The sequence below is a fragment of the Anopheles marshallii genome, chromosome 3 (assembly GCF_943734725.1).
Source record: "Anopheles marshallii chromosome 3, idAnoMarsDA_429_01, whole genome shotgun sequence".
NCBI classification, from domain to species: Eukaryota; Metazoa; Arthropoda; class Insecta; order Diptera; family Culicidae; genus Anopheles; species Anopheles marshallii.
This window is the reverse complement of record NC_071327.1, coordinates 79132350-79153513: the sequence shown is the minus strand read 5'-3', so window position 1 is coordinate 79153513 and position 21164 is coordinate 79132350. Positions and strand designations below refer to the sequence as shown.

The window sequence follows — 21164 nt, the reverse complement described above, 5'->3', positions numbered from 1 at the left end:
TTTTTCTTTCTTGTGGTGAAATACCCGCTTAAACCCTTACACATCCTCATTGCTGACCACAGCAAAAGCGATGGAAAATCGGTTCATTGCTAGATACATGTAAACTCTCTTGCTGTTTTAACATTTTTTTTATGTCAACCGTTGATACCACCCGCACGCAAAACAGTAGCAAAAAGCAGACATGAAGAAGGACGGCGCAAACGCAACTGAACTAAACCAGATTTCCTCTGGTTGGTTTGTGTAGCTGACACATTTGCCGGGTAGAAGGAAAAATAAAGCAGGAAAATTCAACAGAAAGCGTGTCGGTAAATAAAACGAAAGCATTTTTTTTTTGTATTCATACCGTACCCACACAGCAGCATTTTCCCTTTTTCACACCAGGATTGGGGTGGTTAAAACTTTCTTTCTCTTGTTCCCTTTGCTGCCTTTTAAGTGTTCACTTTTATCTGTACACGAAAACATCAGCTTCAATTTTTGTCACGATCTCAGCAATATTTTCCTTTGCCACACACGCGCTTACACTGTTGATCGACGGGTTTTGGGTTTAGAGGTGTTTTTTGTGGTATTTTACTTCTCCCGTCCCGTCCTCACCCCCATGAGGTATCGAAGGTGATGGTACGTAGAAGCGTGCGTCATCTTTTACCGGGTGGTAAAAATTAAGCGTCCTGTGCGTCAGCCCGGGACTTTGAAGTGTTCGGGGGACGATAAAGTGTTCTAAGTTTGGTGCGATAATGTCGTGCTGGTTTCGTTTGATCCTGCCACGATGATGAACTGTAAACAAACTGTTCGGTCACTCAGTTAACTGTCAGGTGTCGTTTATGTGGAGAGCCTTTCAATAGCAAAAGGAATTAAGTTTTCATTAGTCGCATGGTAAAAAATGTGTAAGAAAAACCATACATAGTTGGCATAAAGAAATTGCTAAGAAATTCAGCCACCAATGCAGAATACGGCCTTATGAACCGTGGATGTAAAACAACCAAAAATCCAAACCAAAGATAAGACAAAATTCCAGCACTCTTCAATCACACACAGCACAATGTGTAGGATCGTCGAATTCGGAAATCGTTGATACCATATTTATGGTTCAATTGATCAGATTTGGTCGTCCTAGCGTAGGCATTGTTTGCTGCAGACATATTTTATCACCAATCCGCTGAAAACTCCATCTATACGATGTTCAGTTATCAAAAAGCTGGAAGGCAGCCTTTTTTCATTGCTTTGTATTTATGCGTAGCAATGGAACGATTCTTGCCGACAAAAGATCCAGTACGAATGTGTAACGTTCGATGGGTCCGTTTGGATGGATCGAAACCAAATGTAGCAGCTTCCACCTACAAATTCCACACATTTTCCCGGGTATTAGATGGCTTCTCAACTCATTGGATTGCCACTGGATGACGCTTTACGGTGGCCGGTTACACATCGTACACAACGCTTTTTTCCCCATTGCTTGTTTGTCGTGAAGTCGGAACGGGGATAGGTTTTTTTTTTTTTTTGCTGTTTGTTTTCATCTACGAGTGTATGCTTTCTGCATTCAATGGAACTACCTTTATTACACAGTGTCCGCAGTCATTTGCAATCAATTTGTGCACTTTGTTGTACAGGAGAGAACATTCGTAACTTTGCTTTTTCTCTTCGTCTCACATCTAGATAAAAGCCCACAGTTTCCTCTTTTGTTTACAATCCTGTGCATAGTCGGTGCATTTGTCTGTGGTTAGGAGAAAAATTCTTCTAGAGAAGCGACTAACAAGGCAAGTATCCGTGCAAGGTTTGCAACGCAACAGAGGATCGATACGCGCGATACAGAATAAAGGACGAAACGAACAAAAACAGTGGTGATCGGAAAAATTTATTCATAATTCCAGATGAATAATGTCCTCACCGCCGTGTTGTGCATCCGTACATTCGAAAGCGACCGGGATGAAAGTTTGCTGTAGTCGATGTCGCTTGCTAGCGTTGTTGCCATGTGTCGCTACTGGAACGAACGCAGAATGTCTTCCGAACTGTCGGAAATGGAAATCAATCGATGAAAGGATACACCGGGGATATCGGGATTGAAGTATTCCATTCTTTTTGTTCCTCTTTCTTTCTTTCGCCATTCGTTTTTCATCCCCACGTTTGTGACCATTTCGAACGTCCGAAGTGCTCGGTGTCAGTAGGTCTCACCGGCATCGGTGCCATCAGTACACTGTGCTAGGATCTCTCGCCAAAACACTGGTGTCAATTCCATGAAAGACCGATACAACTTCCAGTTGCGAACCAGTGGGCTTGTGTCGGACGGCGGACGGTGGACGGGATGTCGGTCGGTTGTCTCGTCAGCAGAAAATTTTCCACCAGCTCAGTTTCCGTTCTTGATTTGAAATTTCTGCTTCGCCCTCACCAGCAATTGACGGGGTTTCCCCAGGACTTTGTATAGGTTTGTCATGAACGGTGCTCGGAATTTAATTTTCCTTCCTTAGTCATATTCTTTTATGATAACTGGTTTGTTGTGAAATGGGAATGGACGGGTTTGTGTGCGAATCTACGGCGGTGAAGAAGAATAAGCTTCTTATGTCGGGGTTTATGAGGCACTAAAACTAATTTAGTTCGAAACAGGGCTTCAAGGCTATATCTCGTACAGCATTTTATTGATAGTTTGCAGCAAGACAATAAATGTATTTTATTGTACTTCAAACACTATATAACAATTGGCACACGTCCAGTTCCATCAACTTAATTTATCAGAAATTATAAAATGTTGCTTCATCTGTTTGGCATCAAGAAATATATCTTAAATACTGTTTTTCCCAGATTTCTTAAAATGTTCGCAACAATTGCACTTTAAACTTTAGGTCCCTTCTTAACCTCAACTTTTCATGTGAAAACAATCACAACACTAGACTTTCCATCTTTCCACTAACGACCTGCACCAATGCAATGTCCAACTTCACTCACCAGGACCTCGCTCGGCAGGCGAATCGGACGAAATAAAAGAGGAAGCGAACATGAATTCTTTTCATTCTCAAGCAAACCTCGAAAAACTTTATTTAACGCTTCGCTGCATTCGAACAGCACACAGTTTGTTGCCACTTGCCGCCGTCAGTTCGATATCACCGTAGGAACAAAACTTTAAATGCACCACCGAACAAAACCATCCGTAAGATGGTTGAGAAATTGAAGATGGAAGTGGAACAGAATAGGAAACGATCGGAAGCTGCAAGCTTCATTTCGAATTGTCTATTGTGTTTGGTACAGCAACGAAACCAACAACGACAAAAAAAGGTTGACTAACGTTTGCCATGCGCTATTGTTTAGTCTCGTTTCGGGATACTGTTCGAGAGAGATTTTTTTTTATTCGCATCCGCCTTCGCCACCGAGCTTGCTCATTTCGCCACTGTGCACATCATTGGTTTCGTCCGTTTCTAATTGAAGTATTTAAAAACAAATAGCTGTCTTCTCAAATCGCTTCTTCGCGCACTCCGCCATTACGCGTCCGGAAGTTTTCGCGACAAAGTGTTCCTTTCCGGGAACCGATGCGATGGCAGCTTCGGTTGCTGGAGAACTTTCGCAATGTGATGAATTAAAATGAACCAAAAAGCAATGATATCGTACACAATGCATAATGGGTCAGGCATAGCACGAAAGGCGCTTCGACTAATGATAGGAAAATGAATATTTTGATAGCAAGTTGCACTTGCGAATGTTTATGTACCGCTCGATCGATAAGCGATCCTTCCAGTGTTGGTTGCTATACTGTGTGTGCCATTAAAATGCATTATAATGAACGCAAACAGACAAACGGTGCTAATTAAATAAAACAAGTCGATGACTTTGCCCACTCCCCCGAGGTGAAGAACACCACGGTACAATGAATTGATATCACCGACGTGGATGCGTTCCGTGACGCTTCAGAACTCTTGAATGTCTCATCTATTATGCTGCATAAGCTGCCTCATCGCATTATGCACACGGAAAATCGACCACCATGTGTCAGGTGCATTGGTAATGGTGTGAAAGATCCATCGGGAAGCTATCCCTCCAGCGCAGTGACAGTCGATTGATTGCGATGGCATCACCGTCACCGTCCATCGTTCTTACGTCGATTGTCATTGCCACCCCAAGCTGGCCCACAAAAGGATTGTTTTCACATGAAGCCTCCATCCAGCGCAAAGATCACCCCTCGTCAGTGAATCTCTCGAACACGCGCCACTTGTCCAAGCTGAAGTGGAGGAAAACTACTACATCGGCAAGTGGAAAGCGTATTTCCCACTGCCATGGAAACCATCCTTTTGGGAATTGGGCACTTCCTGCGCAATCAGTGCGCATTGCCCGTTTTTGTGATTGAGCAAATTTAATTAAATCTTCCACTTCATTTAACGCAACTTTAAACAACCGGTTCCGGTGCTCATTCGGCGAGACAGTACGCCCAAGGATGTTGATAATAAAAGCCGAACGGTTGAATGGAGAAAAAAAATCGGTTATATTCAGGCTCAGGTGTGTTGCACTCACACATTAATCGCAGTGTCGGAAAGTTCGACGATCGAATCACCGCCACCAACGGTCCCACCGATGGGACCTGGTGTCTTTATTTTTTCTTGTTTGTGGTGATGGAAGGAAAATTCCTAAATAGATTTTCATTCACGGTACACCCGCCGAAGAAAGAAGTGATCAAATTGCGAGAATAAAACCAAAAAAAAACACCATCCAGCGTGCACCGTTAAGAGGCTCTTTATTGCGTTGAAAGATACCGAGCCGGGCAGGCAAAAAAGGAGAAAGCGAGCTTGGATTCTTTTCTTCTGCAGCATCAGAAACAAAACAAACCCCCACTGCCCAATCCAAAACGCAATCATGCTCGGTGTCTGAAGGGCCACCGCTGCCTTTAAATAATAAACGAGATTTTCAATTGAAAATATTCCATTGCGAAGGTAGACCACCTTGGGGTGGATGTGGTACGCGGGTAGTAGAAATGATTAAGTGAACGGGAGTCAGTCACTCAGTCAGTCAGTCCGTTTCGCATCGGTCGGGCACGATGATGACAAAATTTAATTTCCCAAGACGTCCGCTCTTCACTGTTTCGCTTGTTCGTTCCCCATCGCTAAAACCCCACGGGACCGACTGCCGGCAGGACTATTTTATTGATAACTTAATGACGGAAGAGCTGATGCACACTGATTTCACAAGATCGAAACAGTTACAAGCAGGCAGGCTTCTCCTGTTGCTAGAATGGCAACAAGTACCGCAGAAAACACCGGCCGGCCGGAAGTTGCGAATCGAGTTCCGGGAAGCGAAGCGCACAGACACACGAGAAGAAGAGCGTATTAAATGAAAGTTACTTTTCTACTCCGATCGACGCATGGATTGCGTTCCATCCGCCCCTATTCCGCCATCCCCGCTACGCAAGGATGTGCAGAGGAGTGTTTTTGACTTCAAAGAATCAGCCTGTACCTGGTAGCCTCTTCACCGGGGTACTCGAATGCGAAATAAATTAATACCCCACGGGGTTGAACAAAGTTAGCAGCAATCAGGGTTGGTTTTGTCAGCGAGTGACTTCAGATTAACAGAAGCGGCGAACAGTTTTTTTTTAACGGAACGTGCATTGCGAAATAAAGAACGTTCCGCAACAGTCCAAAAGAGCAACGGTGTGTTCAGAAACACACGGGCAGCAATTACGGGTTTTATGTTCGAAAAGACTTTTTGCGAGTGATTTATTTTGGCTCGAATTGTTTACCGCAGATCAATGATAAGGTGCTTTTAATTTGCATGATATTCCCATGACCATACGCCCACGTCTACTTTGAACTTGTTTAGTACGTTTGTTCGTTAATGGAGGTCGCTTGTTTATTTTTGGTTGAGTTTAATTTGTGATATTTGACCGTTTCTGTGGATTATCTGTTCTATAAACATCTGTAGAATAATTGACATGAGGTCTGTCTTACAGCGATCCATATAGAATATTTTAGCAATGCAATTTAAGTCTCAAATCTAGTCTAGCATTCAAGCTCCCACTTCAAACTAGCAGCGTTTAACCCATATAACTAGTTGAAGAAAGCCTATTGTATTAAGCCCAATGCCTCCGTAATAAAAATGGGTACAAACTGAAGCATTGTTCGTTCAAAAATACCAGATTTAGCTTCCTCAATTATTTACATGCTTTTACCTACCAGCAAGAAATTCCTTTCCGCTTCTAATCCATCGATTCTGCTTCACTCGATCGTTTAGAACAATTACCATTTACGGCAGTGAATATCCACTAACGCCGGGAGTGTCATCCCCCAGGAAAGAGTGTAAAGTTTCGAGCATCGCTTTCGGTGCATAAACTTTATACCAATAAAATATCCAATCTAAGTTCCGATAAGAAAGTATATCCATTTTCATTGCCCTCCCACACACCCACACACACACATTCATTTTCTCAGCCCACACGCAGACAAACCGGGAAAGATTTTCGGTTGTGATTTTGTTGTGTGTGAGTGTGTCCTTTTCAGTTTTAAGTGGCAAAACTTTGGCCACTTTTCGGACCCATCCCTGATATGCGTACAGCCAGCGAGCCATGCAGAAATCCGTTCCGGTCGTGACCGTAAAATTGCAATCATTATCATTCCTGGGCCTTGCGTTATGCTGTTCGGGTGCGGATGTGCGCAACAAAAGCCGTCCAAGTTGGACAACGGTGTTGTGCGTCCACGGTCCATTCGCCCAGTGCCGGAAAACAAATGCAAACCATTACGACTGGCAGACAGGAGGAGAAAGTTTTATTCCCTTCGACGGCAAAAGCTTGCCGGAAGTGGTGAAATGTTCCGCTCCAAAAAGGGATGCGATTTTGTTTTGTCCAGTTGGTCCGTAATGAAAAGCTTACCAAAGGAGCGTAAATAGAGATACGGCTGCCCGTGCTGCTCGTTTGATGGATCATTGTTTTTCAAACTAAACTTTACGTGCACATTGCTGCATGTGTGCACGCTGGGCTGGATGTCTGTTGTAGCCCTGGGACTGAGCACTGGTGTTTGTAAATTAATTTAAGCAAATCAGTGTTTGTGGGTTAAATGAAATGCCCTCGTAATGATGCGGTCTCTTGAACTCGCCCATATGGATAATTGAGACGGTAGGGTGTGATAAAACTCGTGCGAGTAGCATCAATTATATTAATTTAGTTTGCTCTCGGAACGGAAACTTCTACGGAAGTTGAACTACAACAAATACATTCTAATTGCAATGTAATATGCTGTTGCAGACGCTAAACGGCCTGCTCTGGCGAAGGAGCTAAGTAAACAAGTTTAAACAGAATATCAACCTCTTTAAATCATTGAAAGACTGTCGAGACGGCATCTTAATAGTTAACAAAATTGTAAAACTCCTTTAGCTAAACATGCTAAAGCTCTTGCAAAGCTGAAGCGAAACCCTATCTACAGCAAATTACAACATCCACCCGAACGCTTCAACATCGAAGCAAAGTTTACGAGCGCTCTTACACAAACACGACCAGGAACGGTGGGAGTTGTGCAGAGCAAACCTACGTTCCATTACCCGGGAACCACTTCGGTGCAGTTTTCCCAACGCCATGCATCCCAACTCAACCGTTTGCAACCGACCGCCAATAAAATCAGCAGTTTTATATCCCACATTTTAAGGTTCATTTACATTTTATACAACACTTCACGGAAGCGAAAAGCGGGCTACTGTTTGCAGAGCTTACAGTGTGTTCCTTCCCGCTGGTATCGAGGTGCCCGGCGTTGCAGTTTGGTGCTCCTGCACCGTGCACCCAGTAGTGTACCTAGTGAACCATCCAGCAATGGCTTAAATCTTCCATTTCATACCACTTTCTTCGTGTGTACGGATGAAGGAACTACGTGTAAACTGTGCTGGGTCGTTTGCCGGTTGTCGCCACTCACGAGGAGTGAGAAGCATATTTTTCACCCGCGTACTCTCACGGGGAAGCTATACGAGGGTTTTGGGTCATTTCAAAAAAAAAAAACAAAGAGAACGAAAAACAGAAACGTGACAAACATTACCTCGCCGCCCCCACAAAAGAAAGCAAACGTGCCGGACGGATGTTTGTTTCCTGAGCTCATCGAGCAGCGAACACACAGCGGGACAAACATTATTTTCGGTTCCATTTTTCCCGACGAAAAGGAAAAATCACATCGAGGAATGAAGGGTGAAGGGATCTCGCGATTTTCCAACAGCGCAAGATAGTGCGGTCGTCACAATCAGAGTTGTGAAACCAGGATCGTAATATGTGACAAGCTGTAATAGGGAAACTATTCCCATTCCTATAATTGTAGCCAAGCGAGCAAATGGTGAATACAAAAATCACTTATAAGATGACATCAAATGGAAGCCGAGGAAAGCTATTTGCGCCAAAAGTTTTGGCTGTGTTCCTCTCGAATGATTTGCAAGGTATGGCTCACTTCGACTCTCATGGTTTTCTTGCATTCGTTTTTATTGCCACCATTATGCCCGTGCATCCTTTTCATCGCCCATTTGCGCCAAACCCAAACCCTATCTTTTCGCACTAGCTTTATCGCGGAAAAATAGGATGGAAAATTCATACCCTAACCATTCCGCACCATCGCCAGCGCGGCCCAGCATGCTGTGAAATATTTCATTCACACCACACTAACCATCCTGGGCAGGTGCTGACAGGACCGCCCGCTGACTTCCCTCTGTGCGGCTGTCAAAGTTGTGTGGTACACGGGGAGAAGTAAAACCGGTGGGTGGTGAGCATCAATTCTTTTACCGTTTTATTGCATTTTCTCGCACTAGTATGAAGAAGCTCGTGCTGATTCATCTCCTTTTATTTGTCCGTTCTCACCTGTGCTGGTGGATTCTAAGGGTTGAATATTCTTCCCAACCCTATTGCATGCTGTTTTGCCACGTAATTCGCTTAGCTACATAGTTGTGCACTTAAATCGAATGGTAGAGTGGATAGGGGTACATTGAAGAGAAGAACAAACATTCTTTATCGCGATCCTGTTCGTAAATGGTGCGAACACCTCACTTGCACACAATCAATGCTTTTGCACCCTTAAACTGTGTCGGTTGGCAAAACGGAACCCTTTTTCTCGTATGATGTGATTTCAGCAAATTATGCATTTGATTTTTTTTTAAATTTCACAAGAAAATTAGGTCAAAGTGACAATTTTATTTATCAAAATGTATGGCAAAAAAGAAATAGCTTGTTCGAGATAAGTCAACAATTGTGATTGGATAGTTACTTAAATTAATGAATAAAAGTTATAAAATAAGTAAAACACAACCATAAATAACATAACCGTATTACTTTTATTCGCAACCCTCTTTTTGTACTCATTCTTTGCAAGTGGTAGTAAATCAAAGTGAAAAGTGCATGCAATTCTCTCACTACAAGGATCCACTCCAATTCGTCCACCCTTAAAAGCAACCCTCATGGGTGAGAAAATTGTTAAACACCGTCTTCCTTTCTAGTCGTGGTAACCACAGAACAAAGCCGCATGTTTATTGTACATTAGCAGCTTAAGTCACTACAGACTCAGTCACTTCACTAATTGCGCACGTACGTGGCACCCTTTTGCCGGATGGTCTTTAACCGCCGTAATGAGTGTTTATTCTGCCGTTGCCGTCATTTACTCTTGCTGCATGCTGCAACCCAAAATGAGGTGGCTTTCCGTGGTGGACATTTACGCTTTTGGGATGTAAAGCCTCGTTAAACTCTGCGGTGCTCTTCGGGTATATTTGTGAGTGGTCTAATAATTTAAAGAATGCGCTCGTCTTGTGGGTTGGATGAAATGGTTTCTTTCTTTCTTTATGTTTGGCTTTCTATTTATCCCGTGGAGCACACTTTGTAATTAAATAATAAATCATTTTTATTGCAAGTAAAACAAAAAACCTCACCACCTACTTACGGGCGCCTCATTGTTTGTGCTTTTGTTGTGGAATGCATTGATGCATTTCGCTGTTTAAGATGATTTCGCCTTTTTTTGCTGTAATCTGTATAGCTTATGCATCCTTTCACACGAATGTTTGATAAATTATCATCGTGCCACACGGAGGTTACAACCCGGGGACTTTTCTCTCCAGCTTATTCCTGCCTGGCACCGGTTGGCCTAGTTCTGTTTTTTCGGTTTCATCAACCATTTCCCTCATTACTTGCACTATTTCGTGCAATGCAATGCTTTGTCACTGTAGAGTGTATTTTCTCCGTACACGGTACTCATTATTCGGCCCGTACTTAATGCCCCACCGATGGGGGCGAATTGGAAAAGCGACAAAAAGTGCATCCCAAAAATGCAAACAAAAAATCGAAAAAGTGTATGTAATCCGGGTAAAATGCGAAACAAACAGCGCAAAATGTGCGAAACCGCAGTGGCAGCCGTTGCTGCGTGTTTAAAAAGCGCGAGAGGGGTTTTTTTTATTGATCAACGCCATGCAGTCGACAAAGTCTTCCATCCCCCCGAGAGGGCATCCCGTCCCGGTTTGGTGTGACTTTTCGCATTCTCGTCGAACAAACCGGCCACAACAAGCGTCCGTGCCGAACTGTGTCCGAATCCAGATGACCGACAACCGGGTGAACCATTTCTCATTTTCCACCATCCTATTTATGCGGCGATATTGAATTATTACACTTTAACAGCATTATTTTGCGGTTTATAGCGTACGGTGTATGTGTGTGTTTTATTGTTTCCCCTCTATCGGATTGGAATTTTCCCGGAAGTGCACCGGAACGAAGGATTACTGGTGTGTTTGTGTGTGTGTGTGTGTATGTAAGTGATTTTTCACTTCAAGGGACACTAAAGCGGTGGTAAGTTTTTTTTGTCTTTTTTTTGGCGATCGGAAAACATCAATTAAAAGCAATTTCGTACAATAAATTTGGGATTATTGTCTCACCGCTGGCAACTCGGGAAAGGTACAGGGATCAGTGAGCTTACTTGCTGCTCTCACGGTTGTAATTCACACCCCTTCATGCTGGTGGGACGATGCCGTGCGAATGCGTCTGTAAAGTGCAACGCGATGGTACTGCAGCAATAGGCCGTAGCAATGTCGTTGCCGTAGCAACCATAAATCAGTGCAATATTGATTCTAATCGCACTGACATGACCAAGCCCAACCATCTGCGGGAATACCACTTTGGGGGTGTGTTTGGAAGGAACTGATGTCATTCGAGGGATTGCCTGTTCTAGGGAGAACGTGATTAACTGAGTAACGCCGAGGGACGAACAGCTCATGGACAGCTGAAGACAAAGTTGCACTCGGTGGCTTACAAGCTTGATTGCTCAACTCTTCAGTACATGGTTTAGAACTACAACTTCCATAGAATTACTGTATATCAATCAGAGATAGCTTGTGTTTTTGTGTTCTTGAAGTAACTCTCAAGTGACACAACACAAGCATATTGCGACATATAAAGCAGGAATTGAGACAAAACCAACACATTTGGAAAAATCGTTCGAAACATTTTTGATTTATTTTTTCATCGTAGCCACCACCCACCAATAACTCAACTGCGTTCTGGTGGTATGGCATAATCACAACCTTGCGCCTGTTTTCTTCTAGCCAAGGGTTGCCCGTAGTCGTGCAATCTGCGCATCCAACGCAGCGAGATTAAACTCTTGATCGCGTGGTGGATTCGCACGGATCTCCTCGAGCGATTTCAGCACGTGGTCCGGTACCGGTGGCTCCACTGGCAAATGTGCTCCTTGCGGCTGGAACCCGTACGTGTCGGCATTGTAGGCAACGCGATACAGCACACCGTCCGGTCCGGTGTACGAATATTCACCGGCCGCATTGGCACCATCGTAGCTCGTCTGCTGTGCCGCAATGCCATTGCTCGTCTCGTAGCGATAGTTGTACGCACCGCTAGGGTCGTGGTTATGTTCCTGCGCCAGGATGACAGCCTGCGACTCAGCCGTACCGAGCACGGGTCCACCAAGACGCTTCTGGGGAGCAGCCAACGCACTGCACACCATGACGGTGGCCAGGATAAGCTAGGCACGATAAGAACAGAACAGGAAATGATCAGGAATTAGAATGTGCGCGAGTCGCATCACTGGCACCACCATTGCAACTAACCACCTTGCTGCACATCTTCGTAACACGTTAGAATAAAGCTTTCGGGACCAAACTGAACGAACGAACGAGCTGACAGTGACTGGTGCTGGTTGGCAGACATGTCGGCATCTTTTATACAGACCATCCCACTCACACACAGAGACCGCCTGGCTGGCTGCTGCCTGGGCTCCAGTTACCAAATTATCCTCCCCCTTTTCGTGGCCACCACGTCAACCCTAGTTCTGGTCGGATGAGAGGGCCGGCGGTTCCGTGTGAAGCTGGTTGCAGTTAGATTTCCACCCGCGAGAAGTATGAATCGCGCGCTTCAACCTTTACCCGTGCCGATGAAGGCGATGATGATGGATTTTAGTCATCATGCGATCATCCACCCGAGCGCCGTATTTGACTTCTTTCTGTACCCGAGTTCGATCGCCACCGAGCGTAGGGTTTCGCTGCAGTGCCGAACGAGAAGAGCATCTCGGTGGGGTTTCGACCGGGAGTCTAGTGACTGTAGGGGTCGCGTTGGCACTGGCTGCAGCTTCTACCGTAGTAAATTAGTCGATTAAATGTCACTCGCGTAAACACGCAATTTGCTCATGAGCCCAATCGGAGCCTCCCTCTTCGTGTACGGTACACCGGGTACATCAGCGCCTCATCCAAATGTTCCAAAAAACAGCCCAAATGTTGACCTCCTCGTCGTCGTCGACATCGTCATCGAGACCATTGTTCGAATGGTCTGAGATGTATATGGCACAGGTGACATGGTCCAAGATGCTGCCAGCTGCCATACTCGTAACATTCACCCTTTGCGTGCCGCGCCGAACCGGACAACTGGCAACGTTTTTTTGGTTTTTTGGTGAGTTAATTTAACATCAACTTTTGTACGCACCTTGCAATGTGCCTTGTTTCGCACATCGTTACTTTCGCAACCTTCAGATATTAATCAAAGGGATCGTCTCCCACTTCGTAGGCCCCAAATCTTCACCAGCGAAACCTCCAAAAGTTTTGTTGTGATTTGTACGCTTGGTGAACGATTTTGGGAACATCGAATGTATGGGTGATTCGACCTCTACTTCGTCTGCTCGTTGAACTTTACCCGCACCAAATGTGTCCAAACAGATGTCGATCTAATGTCACGGGAGAGGGGGGTGGTACACATAATCACTCTGCCCCCGTCTAGTCTTGTCTCCCATAATGCGCTATAAGGGTGATTGGTTGTTTAGCCCCATCGTGTGATATATTTTTCAAAAATGTTTGACAGATCGAGGGAGATGCACAGTCCCCTGTCAAGTTTAAACATTTGACATAAGTTTGTATTCCATCAAGAAATGGGGAGAAAGAAAGGTCAAGATTTGATGATGGGTTTCTGTTGCAAAATTTTGTGTACATCGCCATTTTAGACAGTCAGACACCTAGCGAACAGGTGTTTCACAGTAAGCTCTCAATCAGTGCTGATGAATGTCAAAGTTTGCTAACAAACGCAACCGTTCGGCAGCGTGTTGGTATTACACTTGTAAGCAAAATTAACAAGATTAGACTAATGAGTTCTTTGTACGGGGGGGGGGGGGGGGGGGAAATACGAAAAGGCATCTTTGCCTCCGTATCGAACGCTGCCAAACGTGACCTGAACTTTGAAAATTCAAATACAAAGACCGCCGACTGGAAAGGTCGTGTGTGCCGCTCGACTTCTTGTTCGTTCGCTCGGTGGAGCAAATGTCAAAATCATGTGAGGCCTCTGGGTGAAGGCAGGGGATGGGTACGTAGATATAGATATAACCCAAAGTCTTCCGTCAGCAGTCACCCCAATCCCGACTGTTGTAGCTAATCGTTACAAATTGGTTTCGTCTCAATCGCACGCTCGCAATAACACTTCTGGTGTTTGCGTCTCCATGTGCGCCCCATGTCGACAGCAGTAGAACAGCAATAGCAGCACAGCGCCAACAAAATCATCTTTTACACCCAGCTCCACATGAATTGTGTGGACGCGAGTTCTCGTTTTATTTACATTCTCTCACCGGCACGGCATCTAGCACGGCTAGAATCCGGTTGTACACAGCCGCCACCAAGAAAACTGGCCACCCGGGTTATGGTAGGCCGTGCCCAGAAGTGCCCGAAGCATTTATTGAACTATCGACGAAACCGGCCCACGATGCGCTCGAACATCATCATCATCGTCATCGCCGGCAGAGGCATCGTGGTTGTAGGCAGCGTATTTCACTTTCAATTAAGTACACTATTAGTCGGTGACCAATAGTGCCGCTCGCCGTCAGCTTCTTTCTCGATTTTCGCACCATTGGAATGTTGCAAATCAATATCAACTCAATCCACCTTCACGACGTACACGGGGTTGGAAACAAGTTGATTTTATTCCACGCTTCTACCTTTGGTGCCCTCGTTGTACCGGTATTACCTGGGATTAGGGCAGCAATGCGGGACTGCAAATTCTCTCACGGATTTCTCTCTCACTTCGCATCTCCATCATCAGTTCACGCCTTTCCCACCTGTTTGGTGGGGCCAGGGCCAACCGCCTCTCCCTTGACTTTAACCGACGGGAAGTTCGCGGACCGGTGGAGGGCTTTGTCGTGGGCTTCGGCGCATTCGTTCGGTCGAAATTAATGACAATGGGCGAAGTGCAAATTTGTGCACCGGTAAAATGGTACCAAACAAATCGAAAACCCCGTTTAACCGTTGTTGTTGATTCACGGCGGTTAGGCCTTTGCGAACACTCAGTTGTGAGATGGCAATAAAATGGGTGTGGAGCGCAGAAACTTGATTGGGTGTTAAACTTTCATGTAATTCTTCCCCAAAATGGCTGATTTATTTTACATCTAGCTGATAAAAACTCAGTTGAAAGAGAATAAATGCCGTTCAAGTCGAATATTGCTTCAAATAAATGGATCGTTTCGGTGTCGAAGTGTTTCGGGCCGAAGACACACATCCAAACACGCCACTTTAATGGGAAACAGATGATCCCTCATCAGCTGCCCGTTAAGGAAAGCTTAGCCTCATCCCCATTCATCAGTCAAAGCCAGAGCCGTTTCACGACCGTGCTAAAACATGCCACGTGACATGCCTCGGAAAACAATTCACTTACGCATCCCGAACACGTTTCGGTAATTTTTGGCTGATATTATTTATTACCACACCGGTCTTGGGACGCTTTACCGTGTGTAAGAACGGGCATTAGAAACCTTGCCTGCTTTCCTTGCTCTTGCTCTCAGGCAATTCTTCAATATATTCCGCATTTGTAGCGGGACGTGAAAACCCCATTTCGCTCTTCTTACCTTCTTCCCGTGAAAAGATTCCATCGTAGGCCTCAATTGAGAATGGTTCCGAAGCACACCAACATGCGAATAGGTGACGAAACAGAAACGGCTGGATCCCCCTCAACAATCCTTCACGATCCTTTTTTTGTGTGTGTGTGTGTGTTGGGGCCTGCACGTATGGTTAAGGGTGTGACAATACAACCGTCGCTTAGATTATGCGTATCCGTTTCCACTTCGTTCCGTTTCGTTCCATTCGGTTGCGTAAATAGGTTGATTTCGCTTACCATTCGGTATATATCCTAGCTGGAAACATTCCGGCAGTGGCTTTGAGATATATAGGGCGTACAGGCAACCCGGGTGATGAGTTAGGCCAATCAAACCTATAGGATATTCTGAGCAATGGCGAAAGCAAAAACCTAACACAATATTTCTATTACTTGCCTCCCTGGGCTTTATTACATTTGTTAAGATGAATGATTCCCTTCGTTTAGTTAAGAACATCTCGTTGTGATTTAATGTTCACCAAAGCAAAGAACTGCAACAACTTGTTATATCACTTCGCCTAGTTTTTCATCTTTTAGATTGTTTTTACCGCGATCGATTATAGACAAAGCACGAACCATCATTTTAGTCGCTTGCAATGACTCGAACGAACCACGAAATGTGTGCCATATGTTTCCTCTCCTTGAAGTCTGTTTCCCTATCAGATACTCCCCGTTAAGATGGCTGCAAAAGAAGAGGCAGATAAATTATTATGCCTTCTTTAACTCCTACGAAAAGGGCGCATACTTACGCATCGTAACACTGTAAGAACCACCAAGCGCCATGATAAAACGTAGGACAATCGTTCGTTTTGTGGTCGTACGTGCTAAAGTTCATGCCCTTGTGTATCGCAAGCGAATCACCGGCCGTTCCCGTTGGCTTACCGAGCTGCTTAAGCGCATAGTTTTCACCCTCATCGCCAATGAGCACATCATCGTAATGCTCGAACGCTGTTACACCCCGAAAGTCTTCCAGCTCGATCAGTAGCTCGTACTGTGACCCTGAGTTCAGTATGCGGTACAGTTTCTCCAGCCCGAGCCAGAACTCGCCCCCGAAATCACCAAAACCGTCTCGATATTCGGTCCAGTTGCGGTAGAAGTTAACCGTACCGTCATATCGCTGCTGAAAGATAATCCAATCGTCACCGTAGGCGTGATTGGCGGCGCGAGTCGTTTTGACGTAGAACGACCCGTTCACCTTATCGTCCGGATTTTGCCGGTACACTTGTGTGTTCAGCGCGGTTTCCCTGAGCTGATGCGCAAGTCGTGCGACTTTAATTTCACGCGACGACGAAACATTTCCAAGCCGATCGGACACGCGCATCTGTCCTTCGCGTACTGCTTTCAGCTCTTCAAGCACATCGGTTCGAAGCCTATCTATATCCTGGTTGAAACATTCCTGATTGGAGGTGTTAAGGAGTAGCTTCTCCTTCAAATCGCTCACATCCTTTGGAACGCCTTTAGCACAACAGACACTTTTTTCTGCCATCAGTTTTTGAACCATTGCATGGAATTTGTGCCGCAGATATTCGATGCTTTGATCGATTTGAAGTTTAAGTTCCATCATCTGCAATTCCACCTGGGCGGAGTTGATGGTAGAATCCGCGACCGGTACGGTACGGAATGGGCGTGCAATGTTGAAACTCGCTTCATAGCCTTTGATCGCTAAGCCCATTAGCACTAGCACCGTAATAACTGCTCGTGACGACGTCATTACCAAATGCAATCGTTTAAATGCACTACTACGCGTTAAAAGGCGACAAATGGTGCTTTTTATATTGCAAGCATTAAGACGGCATTCGCTTTCAAGTTTAATTTACTTTTTTTGTTGATTAACGTGCTTGTAAGCAAAACTTCGATTGTGAAACTCGCAGCTGGATATTTATCGTCTTTTTCCATATAACCTTATCAGCTTTTCCATTCAGATGACTATCGCTGTACAATGTAAAGATCGCAAGTAGGGCGAAAATGAGAAGAAATTAATGACGTCAAATGGCACGAAACTTGCCAACTAAAATTGAAAAGTCATTCGGCAACAATTAAAATACTGTCCTCGTAGTTTCTTCAAGTATCAGAGCTTTGCTTCGCATTTGCATTTGCAAAGTGCTCATCGTGATACGGCATGATAGGAAGTGGTTTTGAGACACGAAAAAACTCTCTTTTAACAAGTTCGCTGACACACTATTCTTTCGCATGGATAGTTAATTTATTCTCGGAAGCAAATTGTCGCCATGCAGTAAGACACGCTGAAATATTGGCAGCCAATCGATAGCTGTGTGTGTGAGTGTTAGATAACAAATTTTCATCATTTTCCTTCATTTACCTTCTTGCAAAGGGTACACACACACACACACCGTTCCTTCGGTGAGCTAACAGTAATGAACTTTTTTTTGTAAATAAGCTGGCAATCTTCAATCACACGCCTTCTATGAGTTATTGGAGTTTCGTACTGCTTTTTTTGCTTTGGGTGCTTTCGGCTTTTATTGGTCCCCTTTTAGAGGTGTTGATTTATTTCGCTTTGATGTTGAAAAATTGGTTCAATGAATGGGGAAAAAGTCAATTTTGTCTGTTTCACCACGTTATGGTACTGCAGCGTACTTGAATAATGCTTAATTTCAAGCAAATATTGCTTGTGTTGTACAAGGGTTTCGTGGAGAATCTCTCGCCCGCAGTAAACCGAAAAAAATGTTTCAAATATTGAAGAGCAGAAACAAAAATGAAAAGTTTTCTCCGAATTTGGGGCGAAAAGAAATGAAATGAATACTGCTGGAGGAAAAATGAAACATGATAAAACATCCATAAAGATCGATCCTTTTTTACCACCAGCAGGAGCAGTTGGTTGAAAATATTGCTTTTTCATTGTGTTACTTAGTATATGAGTGTGACCATCGTGCGAGGCATCGTCTGTCGTTTGTGTACGGAAGCGCAAAGACAAGTGGGGACTTGGTGCGATGAACCGCCCAACGCTCTCGGATCGAATTTCGTAGCATTTGTGAAGTAGAAATATATTGTATTCGTTAACCATGCTTAGGATTTGATTATGTTAAATCTACTACAACAATTTTTGTACGTTTTCCCGTACACGCGAGGATATTCATCGAAAGGTTTTATCACTATTGGTCAACTCTTTGCTGATTATGATTTGATATGGTCCTGGCAGCAGCTGGTGAAGGAATGGAATTCTTTTTGTGTCATTTTCGTTTTTTTATGCATTTCCCAAAAGGGATGAAATGTGTATTGTGAATAATAGTACTAATAATGATGGCTTTTCCTTTTTTCCACCGAGCTACTTTCATTTCCTCATTTTAATGTACCATATACGTGTGGGAGTGTGTTTGAAGTGGTAGCCAACTGGTTGTTCCTGTGTAGTGTTCCTGGCACACGTTGCACGTGCACTCCACACATGAAACTCACGCTGCGAAAGCTCAGCCCTCAGCCCTTCACTGCCGCAGCATCATCCATGAAGAATGGTTAAAACGTTTCCCGGACTCGGATAGCTTACCACCTACCCATGTTAGGAACCCTTTCATCCCTCCTATGGGACAAACTGATGAGGTTTCCTGTTTTTTTTTCTTCCCTGCTCCATCAACATTTCCCCTGGCGGCAATGTTGGCTGGCTGGTGTTCCGCTCTGGGCATGATAGGGCACGGCCACAACCGGAGCAAACGATTCCTTCCTACGTTCATTTCACCTCCGGTGCTCATTTTCCTATTCCGGAACCGTAGAATGACGACGTTTTTCAGTGCTCATTTTCCCCGTCACCCCCGTACGTTGGATGAATGGGAGGGAAATCGTCCCATCCGGGCACACCCACACACACACACACACACACTCACCGGACCGGAAAAATGGTGCAACGATCGCAAAAAGGGAAGCTTCACCGTAACGTGACGCACGGGAATTCGGAACCAGAGGACGATGGGAAGCAATAGTAGCATTCTTATGAATTATTGTATGCTCTATCATAATAGAAAATCATTTCATATGCAGTTTGCGTTCTTTTTCTCCTGCTTGGTCTCCCTCTCTCTGGCTGTCAACGAACCGTGCACGGATTGGAAGGAACCATTCCGAGCTAAAAAGGTGCTGCTGGGCGTGCTTGTGCAGTGATAGGAAGGCTCTTTCTTCTGTTTCAACTTAAACCCATGCAGATGGTTTCCTTTCGGAGACCAAGACAAGAAAAAACTAAAACAAGAAAACGAAACAGTTTGATGGATTTCCTCATTTTCCTCTCGAAGCGACACACCATATAGATGTCCATTTTTCTCTGCCCATTCTAGCGTACAAATATACATCTTCAAAATTATCCGGTTTTTGTTCCAACCCGATCATATGTTTAATATTTCTCGCCACCCCGTAATGTCACATGAACACATCTGTTGTATGATTTTATTCATAACGAATTTAATATGATAGCCGTAGAAGTACGTTGATCGTGCTTTTATCAAATCGAACCGCTCGCTCGGAAAGCTTACGGGGAACGCTCATACACTTCCACGTACAGCAATCAGTCTTTTGTTTTAGCTTAAGCGGCGTTTCGTTTTTCAAACACATCGAGGATCGTAGGTGAACGAGGACGAGGTAAGTTCACAGTGGGCTTTGATTTATGCTTCTACATTCGTTTGTCTATAGACCCATGTCAGAGGGAAGCCAAGACAGAGCAGGGCAAACCGGGCAGGAATAAATAGACCAGGCTGCTTCCGAAAGCAAAACATATCCCTTTCTTGACGAAACAAAATATCTGCCAGCTTGTATCTATGTGCATGTTTATGTTTTTTGGCAGATTTTTTTCGAAGCCTTTCCTTCAGCTCCGCTTTTTTCGCTAAGCTGAACAGAGGCGTAGGTGGGCAATCATTATCATAACGGTTATCGTAAACGTTTGGTGTGTGGTGCGTTCGGGGAAAAAAACGAGCACGTTTCTGATCTGATATCTCGCCCAACTCCAAACATCCTCTCACTCGAGTTCAAATATTTCGATTTTTGCTGCCAGCTCCCAAAAATAGAAACAAGCAGGCATGAAGAAAGTTCTTCGACGAGCGAACAGCAATATCAAACAAGCGGCGCAAGACGGCACACGAGTGAAGTATCGTTTTCTCCGGGTAGGAACACTGCCTGGGAGTCGTCTGTGTACAGTTTCCTTTACGTGCGTCACTTTGATGGGTTTCCGTTTGGAAAGATGATGTACTTAGTATTAATAACGCATAACAACAGAAGGTTTTCGCTCTACATCCTGGGGTTATCATAGGTTGCTTGGGTGTAGCCTAAACCAGGTTATTTCAGGCTTTATTCAAATCTGACAAAGGATCAATGTTATAAATATCGGATTTACCACGAGTAAAGACAAGTGGCTCATTTTGATGAGTACAGCAGGATTTGGTTATTTTCCTTCCACAAGGCTAGGCTTTGAATGATTTACTTTGATTGGGTTAATAAGGTGAAGTACCGCTCGTGACGTGAATATTAAACTGGATTTAAGAGGACTGCCAATGAAACAAATAAAAAGAGTAAATTAATGTTAAAGACAACCAAATACAGGTTTGTAAGAAGGTTTCTAATGGATGATAAAAATGTTTTTCAACCACATGGAAACCAGTGGAAATATATTTCTGTTGCTTTCAAAGCATGTTTGATGTTTTGGGTGATAGCTAATGTTGGAAACAAGAACTCACTTTACTTACCTAGCACAACTCAAAAGAACATCTGTTCAACCATGTCATCAGTTTTAGTCAACAGAAATCAATCGGAACTCTTTTAGAATTCTCAAGAATGAAATCAAAGTGAATGAGTTCCGATAAAGGGATAACACCTCTTATCACCTTGAAGAGTTATTAAAGAGTGATTTATTAATAGCAATATATGACCG

General features: G+C 44.3%; 1 protein-coding gene and 1 pseudogene across 1 annotated transcript; both read right to left on the bottom strand.

Moving 5' to 3' along the window:
* Positions 1 to 11498: 11498 nt before the first annotated feature.
* LOC128716047 (endocuticle structural glycoprotein ABD-4-like) lies at positions 11499 to 12126 on the bottom strand (annotated as a pseudogene).
* A 3685-nt stretch (positions 12127 to 15811) lies between these two features.
* On the bottom strand, positions 15812 to 17018 carry LOC128713204 (fibrinogen-like protein 1). The gene is made up of 2 exons (XM_053808065.1): positions 16057 to 17018; positions 15812 to 15989 (listed from the first exon to the last, which is right to left on the bottom strand). The coding sequence occupies exons 1-2, from the start codon at positions 17016 to 17018 to the stop codon at positions 15812 to 15814; spliced, it is 1140 nt and encodes a 379-aa protein (XP_053664040.1).
* Between the last annotated feature and the right edge of the window lie 4146 nt (positions 17019 to 21164).

What these genes read in the sequence shown, in the direction of transcription:
- LOC128713204 (XM_053808065.1), bottom strand. Translation starts at nt 17,018, where the DNA reads ATGACGTCGTCACGAGCAGTTATTACGGTGCTAGTGCTAATGGGCTTA. An exon ending in TTCTTACAGTGTTACGATGC is followed by an intron (nt 15,990 to 16,056) that starts GTAAGTATGCGC and finishes CTTCTTTTGCAG; the next exon opens with CCATCTTAACGGGGAGTATC.